This window comes from Trachurus trachurus, assembly GCF_905171665.1.
Source record: "Trachurus trachurus genome assembly, chromosome: 22".
NCBI lineage: Eukaryota > Metazoa > Chordata > Actinopteri > Carangiformes > Carangidae > Trachurus > Trachurus trachurus.
In genome coordinates, this window is record NC_139907.1 from 17,846,346 (window position 1) to 17,862,457 (window position 16,112).

Consider the following 16,112-nt stretch of genomic DNA (forward strand, 5'->3'; position numbering starts at 1 on the left):
ACCACAGGCCACAGACACCATGAACACATTCCAGCCACGAATCATCATGCCCCCTGCAACACTCAGTGTTTTTGTACTTTGACATGCGTGGAGCAAAGACATGGCTCTTTACATGTGCATGTGACCTTCACCTCATGGCAAAGGTGGGTGGGGTAGCTATAGGATCGGTGGAGCATTGTAGTGTGTGAGTGTGTGTGAATGGGGGTCTGTGTCTCTATTGTATCATGGTTTGTGTTTACTTTCTATTATGAACCTGTACTATGACTGAACTCTTGTTTTGTATTTTTGTTGTTAATAAGGACCCCCTCGAAAATGAGATGGCACATCTCAAGGGGCTATCCTTTAAATTGGTTGTTATCGACCCAGACCTGCACTCACTATTAAAAATGTAAGATTTATTGTTGACTATTATTATTATTATTATAGCTAACCTAGACACAATAGCAATATGAGTAAAATGTCATGACTATTACATGTTTATTATATACACTCACTACTATACCTGTATTATTGTATAGCTTCTAGCCATATATTGCAGTGCAAGTGATTAATTCATATTTTTAGCCCTATGATTGTAACATAGCTTCTATTAGATATGACTAACAGTACTTTCTAAGCACTTTAGTGATTGTAAGCACTTAGACACGGTTGCACTTTTTGTATTATTGTTGTACTACTGTATTGTATTTGTATTATTACTTTAAAAATTGAACTGTAAACTGAATGCTGCTATTTTATAACTGTGATAACATGTTTTTATTTATTGTATTGTACTCCAGGGAAAATCTGTAAATGGGACAACAGATGGAACTTAGCTAAAATCTGGCTCGTTTACAATTCTGTATCACTCATGAACTTGCACTGTCCCACCCAAATAAAATTGAATTGAATTGAATTGAATTAAAAGTCACATAAAGTCATAAATAGGAGGCTTATCTCACATCTTTATGCATGCACATAACCATATACATATAGTAATGACATGTTTAGCCTCTAGGCATTTAGGATACACTTAGCTGGCAGTGGCTGCCATACCATGGTTATTCTGTTTCAATGTTTTAATACCTATAACTGACACAGCGTTCATTTGCTTAGAATGGCAACTAACAGCAAAAAAAGAAATTTGCACAAACATAAGTGAGCCATTACTGCAACTTGAGACATATGGCAAAAAAAAAAAAAAAATCACTGGTCAATTACAGACGTCAGTGTTTCAGTGGTCATGAATGGGGCAATAAAAGAAAGCGCCCCACCGGCGGGAGTATTAATGGCCAGAAATGCCTTTAACCAGTACCAGCCGTCTAGGAGATGGGAACTTAAGGTGAGACTTTTCTACAGAGTGGAGAGAAGAAAGAAAGAAGGAGTGCCTTTTACTGCTGTGACAAAAAGCTCTGACTCTTTAAAAGTGGTTGACCTCAGGTGCCCCTAATACTAGGAGGGCTAAGAGTTTCTGTGGGTGACTGATGTGTATTTTCCTGTCTGACTGTCCGGCTACTCTCAACAGTGAAAGTTAAACTCAAGTGCTGCAGCCTCTTTAGCTCATCACAGTCCACCCGCTGCAGACGCCACATTCATTTCAGTAAACAGAGGAGAAAAGTGCCACAATTACAGGAAACTGGACCAAAGAAAATACATGATAAATTTGATTGAGATAGTTCCGCTGAGTAACCCTCTTCCACTGGGATATCACTGAGAGAGGAACAACTGTGTTGAGCCTGGTTGGAAGTGTGTAAACATAGTATTACTATCAGATTGACCCCCCCAAGGAAAATGACAAACAGAGCAGGAGAAAGTAAAACTTTTATCGGAGCTAAGCAAAGTGTTTTTAAGCTGCCATTGATGACTTGGGTAAAAGTATCTATCCACAAAATGTGAATACATAAATTTTCATTCTTTTGAGTAACAGTCAGTCCCCATTCAAAGAAAATGTGCAGCTGTGTGAGCTTGAGGCTGATTTTGGAGTTATTCCCAGCCATACATCCTCTGGCATAAACATGTGAAATACAAGCTGGAGGTAGTGGAGCTCTAGATGTACTTAACTCCTAATGGGAAAAGTTAGGGCCTTTGACAGCTTTATGGAAAGACAGTATTTCATCACCTAGTGTATGTTACATTGAATACCAACTTTTAAACATTATGAAGCAATAACAATGAGAAACTGACATTGGGGTAACATATTTTAAAGAATATCTTTTCAATCCAATATATTAAGTCATTATCTATTTTTTCCATAAATGTGCAATTCTGCAAATGAGAAAAAACACTTTTGCTGTGACCATATTGCCTTGCCATTGTTATGCTACAAGATATACCTTAAAGAACAGAACAGCATCCTTCATTAATGTCTCATCACAACAGGCAGTGAATCTGGAAAAATACCAAGTAAGAGTGAAATCGATCCGAACACTCGGTATGTATATGTCTGCAGGTTATTGTCAGACTGCAGGCATTACTGCTCCAGACATCTCATACTGCTCCCTGATGTCTAGCTCTCCCACCTGCTATCCAGACCCAGCAGGCTTATTGTATCTATCTCAGTCTGGCCTGTAGCCACACACTGACCATATGCAGAGAAAGCAAGTGAAAGGGAAAACCTGTGTCATTGTTGCGTTAAGCAACTCTTTACGGTGTTGTCATTATTAGTCTGTGCCCTATCATTTGTCACTGCCTTTACTTTCTGTTCCGGGTGCATTTGAATAGCACCAAAATGATGATGAGTCCAATGTGTTGTTTGCCCTCCAGACACAGGAGTCCAGTTCCTGTCTCAACAAAAAAAGAAAAATGTCTGGGTGGGCAAACCCCTGACCTTTGGTGAAAGATGAAGGTTCTCGGTCACTGTCCAGTATCAGTTTCTGAGCAGGGGTTGAATGTGACAAAGCCAAAGCGTTTCAGCCCTGCAGCAATCTGCCCTGCAGTGGACCACCACCTATGTACAGCTCACTGTTGGCTCCTGAACACAGAGCTTGCAGGGCTGTTTTTACCACGAGCGTGGGCTGCTCAGCTTTCAAGGTCGTTGACTTCAGTCACATACCTCAGCTTTATCGGCCATAGACCCAGGGGCCTGTTATACTAATAGGGAGGAGTTCTATTCATTATACTCTATGTGCTCCCATTAAAGTGCTGAGACCAACTCACAAGACTAACTCCTTCTCCTGTGAATGTATCATGGTTAGAAGAAAGAACAACACTGTCAAATGTCAGATAATGTTGAAAAGGAAAGGCCAACTTTGATCTGCCATGGGTGGGGATGCAAACGTTTGGACACCCCTGGTCAAATTTTCTGTTAATGTGAACAGTTAAGAAAGTGGAAGATCATAAAGTTAAACATGAAACACTCTTTTGCAAGATTTGAGCAATATCGTTTATTATTTTTGTGGGCCCCCTCTTCCTTTTCTGTCATTTTGAAAATGCAAAAGATGTATTTATTATTTTGTATTATTATATTGTTAGGGAATGTGTCATCTGTAACATTATGCCTTTTGGGGATCATTGCATCTTCCGCTTGTTTAACTGTTCACATTACCAGAAATTTTGACCAGAAGACCTATTGTAAGAGAGGAGCATGCTAGAGTAAGATTAATGTTGTTGGCCTGATAAGTGAGCCATCCTGTTTTACTGTAAATGTTGAGTTGTTCTTCCTTTTGTAGTTGATCTTGGGATGCAGCCAAGTGAAGTTGCAGGAAAAGTAGCACCAGATTAGCTGTATTAGCTGAGATTCACAGATTTAGCTGTGTGATGATTTAGCGACATTTCTTTGGAAAGGAAAGGCCCACCCATTACCGTACACACAGATATCTATAACAGAAAAAAAAAAACTCAAAATTAATAGAACAGATTCTTTGGCAACTTTCACTGGAAGAGGGCTTATTTGGATTGAGCAGGGATGATGCACTAAATGACCTGTGTCAGTTCCAAATCCAGTTTAACGCTGCTTTTGTTTAAATAAATCTGTTCAAAAGGTTGTTGGGTAACTCTCCAGGCAAACACTCAAGGTCTTAACATCAGACCCTGGAATGAATCAAACTGAAGTGGTGCATGGAATCTGTAGTCACTCCTACAACATATGAAATATTTTCCACCTTTACAATAGGTGTTACACTCCAGTAGCAGCAGGCCAGACTAAACAGAGAGCGTCATGCTTCCCATTCCCAAGAAAAATATCTAATATCTAATCCATCTTGGGAGTACTGTGTACTTCAATAAAACATTTTTTTGTTTAAACATAAATGAACCTTGAATTTCAGAGAAGCTGCATAAAAGGGTGACTGCTTTATACGTAGACACATTATCAATAGAAAACTAATTACGTCATTGGAGTCACAGTGTCACAACTTATACATGTTTTAGAAGTCCTATTGAGTGAACTCAATCTCTGTTTTGTTTCTCTGTTTTTTCTTTTCTCTGGGCCCATGTTCTTATTTATGTTTTTTTCCTTTATCATGACTTCATCTTTAAAGCACTTTGTAACTGTGTTTTGAAAAGTCTTGTACAAATCGAGGATCAGGTGGCGATTCCAGCTCATGAACAGTTTTTTTTCTGTCTTGCCCTAATCTCAGTTTGTTATCTTCATCTAATGCATATTTGTGGTGGTTGGTTTTTGTATCCATTACATTATAGCTTCATTCTCTCTATTCTGTCCTCACTCTTGTGTATCTGTACAAGGCTAGACAGATAGCGTACAAAAACTCAGCCAAACCGTCTTCAGTTGTATGGTTTTTTACTGATGCCGTTTCTGTAAAACTGAACAGTACAGAACAGAATTTACTTACGTGCAATACATAAATATACATAAAATACTGACACTGTAAACATGTGCAGAATCACTTTTTACAAACAATACTTACGGACAAATCTACTCCAAGGCTGAATGTAAAGGAAAACACTGCTCACTGCAGGCTGCTAGGCTACTAGCTGCTAGCTGCTAGCTTTTTGACTGTAGCACATGGAGAAGGGAAAAAAGAAACTTAAGGAAATGAGTAATACCAAAAGTCACCACTAGGTGGCCACAAGGTCAGGGGCTCAGCACACTCTCTCTTAATTTAATGTTACATGCCATTTATGCTTAAAATACTTCCACAAGTTTTGTCTAATGTGAGAAGTACTACTATATGAATAGTAATTTCATTTATTGAATTACTGAATGCAATTATTATGCATGCATGCTAAAGGAGGAAAATTACTATTAAAGTTAAAGCAGAAGTAAGCGGTCCGGTCGTTTTGGCTAATGCTGCGTTCCAGGCAGGCTTTTGAAACCGTAAATTACAGCTTCAAGTCACAACCTACGACTTTGTAGCGTTCCAGGCAACCCACTCGTGTTTTTCCGACCTGTTTTACCTGTGAAAGTCACTATAACGGCCACTCGTAACTTCCGACCCGTGAACTCGTACCAGTTCGATCTGGTACGAGTTCACGGGCCTTGAACGCACCATAACAGTCCTCGTCCCTACGTCACCACATTCACGCGCATCCCTTGGCTGCACACACAGCCCTTCATGCCGTTCTCTCTCCTCATTGGATAAAAATTGTAGGATACAAGAAAAGTTTTCTCCTCGGCTCAGAGCAGAGCAGAGTGACTGACAGACCCGTGTTTCGGTCCAAATACTCTATGTAAGTGATTGCTGTCGGAAGATATAACTATTTAAGACTTATATTAACACAAAAATATCGCTTACTTCTGCTTTAATCAATAATTGAAAATACTATGAACACCAGTACTTAAAGGAACTGTTTGACATTTTGAAGAATTTGCTGATTTGTTTTCTAGTTTACAGAGAAGACTGACATGACAAGCTATAAACAAACTATCTTGTTTTCTCACACCACAACAATGAACAACACACAACCCCCATGTTGTTGGTAAAAACACTTCAGGTGCAAAAATACTGTGAGAAGACATTTGAATTACGGATGTTATACAAATCAACTTTACGAGTGGAGCTGTGTGAAACTGTTTAACAGTGCCCTCCCACACAAATTCTGTACAAATAAATCTTTTCTAACTACAAAACAAGCCCAGTAGCATACACAGTCAGTATGCTGTTTACATTGCAGTCTCTGGCTGGGTTCAATTATTTGGTGACAGTATATGAAGTACAGTGACATACGGATAAAGGGCGTCTAGCTGCACCAGCAGTTAAGAGGCTGGTGGGTTTGATGTTATATGATCATAATGAGAGAACAGTTTCCTCAGACGAAGCTTGTCTTAATTAGCAAAAAATTCCATTTGTTTCTCCTTAATTAGGCCAGGAATAGGTTTGGGTTGCATGGCATGGTGCCGAGCCTGATGTAAGGGAGTGGTTGCCATGTAGTGCTTTTATTGCTTCACTGTTTGTGAGTCAAAAGGGCATCTTTTATGTTTAAATTAGGCATGTATACATCACATTGTGGTTCATCAGTGTTTGAACTGATGTGCTGGATAATACATTTGAATTTTTCTTCTATCCACAGCAGCACTGTTACAGTATGAAGCAAACATCTCTCTTTGTTGCGCAAATCATGAGAAGCCACCCATTGGAACAATGTCAGATTCAAGGCAATACATTAATCTCTGTTTTTCTTTCCCCTGCAGACGAAATTTACAGTCATAAATGTCAGAGAAGGTCGAAATCAGGCCTATTCACCATTGTTCTTGTAACATTCTTGTGTTGTGTCTTTAGCTACAGGGTTTTGGGAGGGAGTGACAGTTCTGAGGCTGTAACTCCACAGTGGCTCCTAAAACCAGACAGGGCTCAGTGGTTTCCAGGGAACACGGTGAAGTGTGGACATTAAAGGTAATGAAACATCATGGAGGACAAAAAGCAATCGGCGGAGTAAACAACCACCTTTTACCTTCAGGTTGTATACAAATTAATAAAAGCACTCAGAAATGGCTCTAAATAAAAACCTGCTGTTTTCATTCAGCTGTGAACACTAAACTGTAAAGTGAGTGTCATGGTGTTGCAAATGCAGAGAAGAAAAATGGGGAAAAGGGAAAAATATGGGCCTTCAGAGACACAATATTGCATGTGATTTCATTGTTCCCCCGTGTGAATGACTGTGAATGAGCTCTGTGCTTGTAATAATTTGTCATGCACGTGTCTACAGATACTAGCTCTGAGGACTGTAATAACCTGGCCTATAATAAAGTATCGTGTGAATTTGAGCATATGCTTTGTTGTGTGTGTGTGTGTGTGTGTGTGTGTGTGTGTGTGTGTGTGTGTGTGTGTGTGTGTGTGTGTGTGTGTGTGTGTGTGTGTGTGTGTGTGTGTGTGTGTGTGTGTGTGTTTGTGTGTGTGTGTCTATGCTGCTTTGAACTCACAGTCATCTCCTGGCTCTGGCCCAGGATCTCCAGCTGCTGTTGGATCTCTTGGAGCCGCCTCTCCTGCCCTCTCCTCTCCTTTATATCCTGCAGGACCTTCTCTACTGGCTGCGGGTCCCCATCACACTTCCAACCAACCTCTGAGCCATGGCCCTGACACACAACAGACATGAGTGGTTCTCACAGGGAGCGAACAACACATTTCACATGTGGATGTGTTTCGGTGCTCTCACAGAGCTGCATTCTCAGCAGTTTATTATCAAAATGCCATTACTGTTTAATATCCAATAGATGTTTGCCATACACTATAGTGAATTTAACATTTTACAGATAGGAGAATATAATCAGGTACTGACCACAATACCTTACAAATACCTTAGAGCTACAAAGCTACAGTACAGTGTGCATGACGTCCAACATAAATCACATTTATGGCATCCACATGAACTGGGTTGACACAATGCAAAACAAGCTACATCCAAAGTAAACTCTGAAAATGGGTCAAGAGGAAATAGGAGAGTCGTGCCTGGAGATCCATCAGCGGACAGCTGATAAGTGAGAAGCTTGTCTTTCTGACCACAGGTTGGATCTTTTTCACTGGGCCTCGGTCACAGACAGAGAACAATCCAAGTGAAGTCATCAGAACCAAATGGCTCATGTTAAGATGTCGGGTATATCTCATATATTCAAACAGGCATGTGGGCTCACATGCTGTATTTTGCCAATAATGAGACTCTATGCCACAATGTGGAAATAGATGCTGTAGATACAGCATGATGAGCTGTACCGTAAATGCTGAAAACCAAGCATAATTGTGGCAAATCTCAAAGGATAGGCCTGGTAAAACTGGTGGAACCCCTCTCATACCCATGTATTATTTCTTTCTTTAGGATGGATGGAAATATCATGGCAAAATGTACAATACTGTAGACACAGACCAGTCGGTGACCGGTGATGGGGTCATACTTTGACCTCCAAAAATACTCTGCTACTCTATAAAAGCAGCGGCTAGGTCAAAAAATTGTTGGGTCTGGGAGGATGTTGCCAACCACAGGACTGTTTTGGAGTGTCAGTCCAGCGCCATGTGGTTGAAATCTCCATCTCTCTTGGTTAGTCTGGATGCCAGGCAGGCGTATGTATGATCTAATAATGCTGAAATTGATGGATACTTCGTAAAATGTCAACATCTCAGTTGGGGCTAGCATACAGGCAAATGGTAGGTTACAGGAGACAGCTGGACACAGCATAAATTACGAATTTAAACACTAAGTTACTAAATCTGTTATGACACATTTATGATTACGGATGTAATCTTAGTTAAACCCAGGATAGGAGGGGAGTTCAGCCAGTATGTTGAAAAAAAAATGCAAGTTTCTGCTTTTGTTAATAACCGAAAACTCACATGTCTACTCAGCTTCTGTCACGCATTGCATGAACATATCTTTTGGCAACTAGATGATACCAGAGTGATTTTGATATTTAAATATTGGCAAAACAAGAATCCACCAAAAAGTGTGTGTGGCCTCACCTAGTAGTACCCTCTGTCTCCCTATAGGGAAATAATGACAGCTTCTATCTGAAGCCTCTTTTAAGTGGTCGTTACTAGAGCCCTTCTGTTAAGACTCCCTCATCCAGACTACAAAAGCCAGGACCACGACGGGATCAGACTCCTGTCAAGCACCAGAGTGAGAAACACAGGATTCCAACCAGGAAAAATAAAAATTAAAGTCTAGCTTTACCACCATCCTCACACCACTAAATGCATGTTTCCAAAAAAACCCAAATCTTTGGGAGAAACAGTTTATTTAATTTGGAAACGACAGCTGCCCTACTTTGGAAAAACTATACACTCCAAACTTTAAAATCATCTGCATGTTTTAGTCATGATAAAGCTATCACCGACCAAAGTTTGAATCCATTTGGGATGTATGTCACATTTATTTCAGGTTTGTCAATGGGATCAAGCAAAAAGTACAAAGCCAATTTGCACCAACTTTGATGCAGGGGCAGATGGGGCATGATCCAGGGAAGATCTCGATACTGATCCAGTTAAAGGGGCAGATCCAGGAGTGTTTATCAACACTTTCCTTGAAAATTAATTTAGTGAAGATCCAGACAATAATCAGGATCTCACAGACAGGATAGTTTGGTCTTGGCAGAAGTAGATTCTCCACTAAATTCTTACTACACTAGCTCCATCTACCATCTACCATCTTAGTTCAAAATGACAAATCTGAGAGGTTCACTAACGCTACGATTAGCTTGTCAAACACCAGTCTCATACGAAATCCTAGAAGTTAAGTTGTGTTTCTCTCACCATAGCAACAACATGCTAGCACACACAGTTTATGTTCATGTGCTAACATTTACTAATCAGCAGTAAACACAAAGAGCAGCTGAGGTTGATGGGGATACTCTTAACTTCGCAGGCATTCGGTCATAAACCAAAGTATATTTTGACTTGATGATGCTGCCAGAGAAAGGGATATTTTTATTCTAAAGTAAAACTATAATATAGCCATGTCACGAGGGGTTAACCACTTCTAAAGCTTGAACGTTAAAGATTTTATTTTGTAGTAAACTTTATAATATGGGGATATGTAGTTGCCTTGACAAGTGACAATTGAGAGCTGCATGAGATCAGAAGTGTTAAATAGGGTTGACTGAGAGGTTATTTTCTGTTTCATAAAAGGCAAATAACAGCTGTACTTTGTTCACAATAATTGTCAATATATAATTGATTAAGCAATAATAATAAAACTTCAGATCCATTTCCAAGGCACTGGCAATACTTAACAGTATATTAGTCTCATTCTTGCGCCAGTGAAATTGTAGTAATGATTCACTTGTTGGAGAGTACTGAAGGAATTATGTTTCTTGACCTCAGCAGACTCCTGTGATTGTTCCAACACATTATGGCATTTATGCTTCTTCTCCTGGAATGTGTGATAGCTTTCACTCGATAGGAGGTCAGACTGAGTGACTTCCAAACAGAGCAGGGCAGAGAAACTGGAGCTCTGCTTATCTGAGCATCAGCCAAATGCTGGTAATTGGCGCTCCTTGGAGTAGCCACTTGACATACTGTTGGAGCGTTCCAATAATCACATCACCTAACTGGGTCAAACGACTGCTGGGAGGCTGCGAGGACCTGGACTTTGTTTTCTTTAGGTACAACAAACATGTCAAATATGATTTACTTTGAATGGAAAGGTATCTCAGACTGTTGAGGAACTATCAAATTGATGCCTCTTGATTTGTTGTTACATTTGTATCATGACTATATCAAAACTAAAACACTGAATACAGTGTTACTCTGACTGCCAAGTGCACCTTGAACTCATAATAAATGTTATTAAAACAGAGAAAAGGTATTTCATGCAAGAAATGACAACTCCAGAAAAGTTGTCCTTGTTTCACCTCACAGTTTACATTTTACTTTCCCACAATATGAAAAAAGAAAAACTAAATGATTTGCCAATTGCCATTAGAAAAACAATTGTTAGTATATTATTTGTATGGGCTCCACATATCTTCCATTCATTAAGTATTTATTGATATCCTGTGATCAATTTTATGATTTCACATAGAAGCAATACATTCCATTCAGAGGTTGTCATAGCATTTGAGTGTGAAACAGCTGCGGCAGTTGATGGATGACCTGCTGTTGTCCAGAGTGACGAAATCGGAAAAATAGTGGGGATTGATTTATGCCAAACATTTCATTTCAAATTAATTTAAAACAAATCTTGGATGCCAAATATTCAGCAATATATAGCTTGATGCTCCCATTAAAGGAACGTATAATCATATCACACCAATCATATTAGACAGAGGAGAGAGCTTCTTCTCTGCTCCACTGTAGGATGCATACAGCTGGATCCTATCATGCAGTCACATTCATAGATGTGTTTCATAAACTGCAAGAAAACAAGACAAGTGATGAGGTCATCATTGTGTATCAGTATCTCTTGCATGCTGCAGCAAAATATGTTTCATAAACAGGCCACCGATTGCTTCCAGTCCTCTCTTGCATTAGGGTGTTTAGGAGGAATGTACAAAGCCAGACTAAAAACCACTAAAATAGTTTGATGGCCTCATTTGCACATTGAAGACAAGCAAAACAGGGCAGCTAATCCAAACAAGTGTCAACAGTAAATTCATAAAAGCTACTGCAAACTCAAACAAACTAATTCATACAACATGCGACCTTTTCAACAAAGTTCTTCACATCACCTTTTTCAAACTAACTAAAACTGTGGGTGAAGAAGCCACATGGCAAACAAAGGGGTTTAAAAAAAAAAAAAAAAAAGACCTCTGGGTTGGTGTTGCAAACATGATGCAATGAATTACAAAAAACAAACAAAGGGGAAAGTAATGAAAAAGACTTATGTGATGTGGACACTAGCCAACATTTCAATAGCAGTTCGTTTCAGCATGCAGTAGCCACAAAAGAGCTCATAGGCCTAGACTCTGTTGCTCACATGAAGTCACTGAGTCATTAAAAAACAATGGAAATAATGAAAACTTCATGTTTTTGTTCTTCACTGAGTTTAGCAGTTGCAATTCAACAGGCCCATAAAAGTCATGCAATAATTTATTCAGATTCAAATCTACAATGTATTTTGTAGTGACGTACTGGATTATTGTGTTGAAAGAGCCACTTCTTTTCAGTACAGTGCAGTAGGTTAAATAAGGCTTCAGCCAATAAAATAATATCATCATATATTTGGCACTGCATGTGTCCACATAAACTGAAAGATAAGATCATAAACATAGCACTAGTGTATTGGTTTGCATGCGATAATAAAAATGCATCTGATAATTGTTAACTCGTTTAATTACCTACTGACAGACTTACGGTAAGTTGATTGATTGATTGATTCCTACTAACTGGAATATATACTCCTCTGTGTTTAAGAACAATGCATTTCATTAATGACCCTTGGCTACACATTGCAGACGGACAGAGCTCTTATTATCAAAGACAGCCAGCAGCAATGACTCACTCAGAGATGGCTGGTGTTGTGAACAACACCAGCCATCTCTCTCTGTGTCTCTATTCTCTCTCCCTTACTCTCTCTGCAAGTCTGAAGCATAGTAGGAACTCTGGCTTGCCACGTGGACCCAGGCTACCTGCCAAAGCCTGTCCACATGCCTTGCCACGAGCACTCCCTGTGAGAGCTCAGGAGTACGCGGTTCGGAAGCTGAGATTTTTGACGTCCTCTCTCTCTCATTTTTTTTCTCTGAGACTGACATTTTGCCCAGATATGACCTACAGTCATCTGCCAAGTTCTGAGGCAAAGGTGCTGTAGAACAGCTGTCTGCCATAAACATGATATACCTGCTTGCTGACACTTGGATAAGCAACGTAAAGCAAACAAATGTTTTTCATTCTGGACCACTTGATTTGCAGAAAGTTGACAGTCTTAACACAATAACGCCCCAAGTCCTTCCCCCTCCACAGAGCTGTCAGTGTCTCCTGCTCTGTAAGGGATTCTATATCACAATCTTAAAAACGTCCCAAGATATGACATTTGTTTGCATCCAAGTTGTCTTCTCCTCTCCTCCAGAGGTTATGTTTTTACACCAGATTTTTTTTTATCCCTGGTAGATGACTTTGTGATTGCTAAACATTCCTGAGGTATTAGAAGATTCACTTGTGGGTCATTTGGACTTTATACTTGTGGGTTTTTTTTTTCTGAACTGAGGGTGGTCTGGAGCAATCACATTTGCACAAATCAAAACCTCCTGGTGCGTCCCACATTCAAGAAAAGCATGTTGAGCGTGACATTGGATTAAACTATCGATGCCACCTGTGTGTTCTCACTGTCTTTGGAATAATCCAAAGAGCAATCAAAGTTCAAAAGATGTTTGATCTGTTTGGGTATGTGGGGGGAAACACATTTATAATCCCAAACCAGTGCAGAAACTTCACCGTGTTTTATCGTTGTTTAAGAGAGACCCATCAACCCCGCCCATCATCACTTTGCTTCATTCCCTTTGCTAATATAAGGTAATTTTGGTGTTTGCCAAATAATGACAGAGACAAAATAAATTTGAACGAAGAGCTTAGGAAGCAGACCATACTAAATGTTTATCAAAAACATCTGCTGAGAAAAAACATCCAGGCATCTTTTTGTACTCCTTGTCCCACAGTGAGCTGTGTATTGTGAAGTACAATATCTGACCTAGATTTCAGCTGGTAACAGTCTGGCACAAGTATGTGGTACTTTTTCTACAATTACAGAGGAAATGCAGGGCTGTGAGAATGGTCAGTGTGATGGTTCAAAGAGTTAGCGTGATAACAGCTAGCCAAGCTGTGTCTGAACCCACAACATAATGTTTTGATGTAGTTTTTGTGAGACGAACAAACGAGATATAATGTGCTTACACAACTGAGGAAGTGTTTTCCAAATGTATGCCTCACTGGCGCAAATTAGTTGGACTGTTTGTAGTGTCCATGTTAATACAAACCTGCCACTGTTAGCTGTGAGCTAGCTATGCATTAGGTTGCAGTTTGCACCAGATCTCCCTGTACTCAGTGGACACAGTAATTCTAATATGTAAGATATCTCAAGGAAATTTAAATCAAATGCAACTGGACTTGGTTATTTGTCTAGGAAGACGTTTCACCTCTCATCCAAGAGGCTTCATCAGTTCATGTACGCATCTGATCAGACTGGGACTGGTCCAAATCTGGTGTGGAGTTGCATTCGATTTAAATTTCCTTGAGATAACTACCGTATAAACTAAACTACAACTACAAATGAGAATATTCACAGGCCAATATGTAAGATAGTCAGCCCATGTAGTGCTTTGTTGGTAATTAAAATAATTCTGTCAGGACCATATGTCAAAATAATATTCAATTACTTGCAGTAGTAAGTTTTATTTGACAGTATGATGCTGTTCTGGGACCCCCGGCTCTTCCACGCGCTTGCGTGGAAAGCCTGAGGCAGGAAGAGCACCTTCCTGCCCTTCATGAGCCATCATGAACGGCATAAGCAGGGAGCGCAGCAGCAAAGAAAACCCAGACAGAGCAGAGCAACTAACAAGATACAATGATAGGATTCATAACAGATAACAGGAGGAGCTGGGGTGGAGGTGGGTTGCAAAAAAGCCAGCAGAGGAAGCAGCAGCAAGGGAGGTGACGACGGGCTAGAGCAGTTTAAATAGGGCGCTCTGAATGCAATTCCCCAATAGGAAGCAACCACCGGGAGTCTGAGCCATCAGCTGATCTGCACCGGTGATGACAGCTACGCTGTGCTGATTTAAAGCTTGACGTCATGGCCTGCCAGAACTAATGCTATGCTTGATTTTTCAAATCAATTCTCTTTCTTGGTTAGCTAGTGTAGATAGTTAGCAGTCAGGCTGCTGCATTTTGAACCAACAGAAGTCTCTAAATGAGTGAACAATCAAGGGTGGTGAACAGTTAGTTGCAATAATCAAGAAAGAGAGAAGCATTTGTAGTGTATTTTGTACCTCCTAATTTGTAAGTAATTTACCCTGAGAGTTACTATTGTGTTTAGTATATAATCCACTTCAAATTCTTTACTTTTATCTTTAGTATTGTCTTTTATCTCCAGGTGTGTCCTTTACCTGCCTGAAGGTAAATGACTGTTATAATATAAAACAAGGTTTTGTTTAGACTGTACACTATATGTTTACGCTAGGTCACTTTTTCTGGACACCTGTATTTGGTTTGTTTCACCCATGTTTAAGTTAGCCTAAAGGTTAACTGTTTGGTAAGGATGGTAAATACCAGAGGGTAATTTGGACAGGTTAGTTGTTGTCTTAGTTTATGACCATCCTGGTCACCTACATCCTTTTGTTTAGAGAGGTGGAGTTTTAGAAACATATATAAGGTCTGGACTTTTTGGCCAGGACTCAGAGGTCTCGTAATTGGCTATAGAGGCTTCTCGAAGATTCGGCTGTTTGACACTGTATCTTTTTTGTAATAAACCATTTTTACCATCTACAAAGAAGACGTGTCAGAGTGGTCATCTTTCATCAGCATCAACATCGAAATATACCACACATTGATTTGTTTTTCTAGATCTTGAAATGATAGAAGAGATTTGATTTTGGCAATGTTTCTCAATTGATAGAAACAGGAGAGGACCAGCATATCCCCTTAAAATTGTTTGTTTGTTGACAATTTGCCTCATGGCATGAGATTTTCTATTTACTTTGCACACAACACAAAACAATTGACAGCTTGTTCTCTCTGAGCATAAAGTTAGATATTTTATCTATTTTATTATTTTTCTCCACAGCTTCCAGCATTTGTGCTTAGCTAGGCAAACCAGTGGTCGCATAATTACCTATACAGGCCCATTTGTCTGTGATACATACTTCGGAAAGACACTCATCTTCTCAACTTGGAAAGAGAGTAATGTTTCCCAAAATATCAAATTATACCTTCAAATATGGTGAGCTCTGCCCATGTATTGAAATATAAAGAAAAGTGGTCTGTGTGAAAAGTATTTTTTGTCTAAAATACTTGAATGGAATTTAACTAGGACCACGGAGACGGGAGATTAGCATATATTTTAAGGTTAGTTTATTGCTAACAGATGACTTTGTGACTGAATTATCCACTATGAGGTGTCATAATGAGTGGAACAGTCAAAAGTTAGATCTTAACCAAGACAAGGAAAAACCTTTGAAATCACTTAACACAAATGCTGCTGCGGATAACACCAGTGGGAGAGGCGTTTATAAGTAGACAATAAACTGGATCTCATGGGAATTATAGGGTGGGGAAGGGTGTGGAGGCTATTCTTTTTAGCCAAGTTAATCTTGTGAAAAACAC

At 39.6% G+C, this 16,112-nt stretch overlaps 1 protein-coding gene across 1 annotated transcript in view; it reads right to left on the reverse strand.

Annotated features, from left to right (window-relative positions):
- fsip1 (fibrous sheath interacting protein 1) overlaps positions 1–16,112 on the reverse strand; it is a gene marked incomplete at its 5' end in the record, with an annotated part of 29,350 nt that overhangs the window by 2,458 nt on the left and 10,780 nt on the right. The window contains one exon of the mRNA XM_083997594.1: positions 7,298–7,450. Coding sequence (XP_083853720.1) covers positions 7,298–7,450 — 153 coding nt within the window. The remainder of the gene's footprint in view (positions 1–7,297; positions 7,451–16,112) is intronic.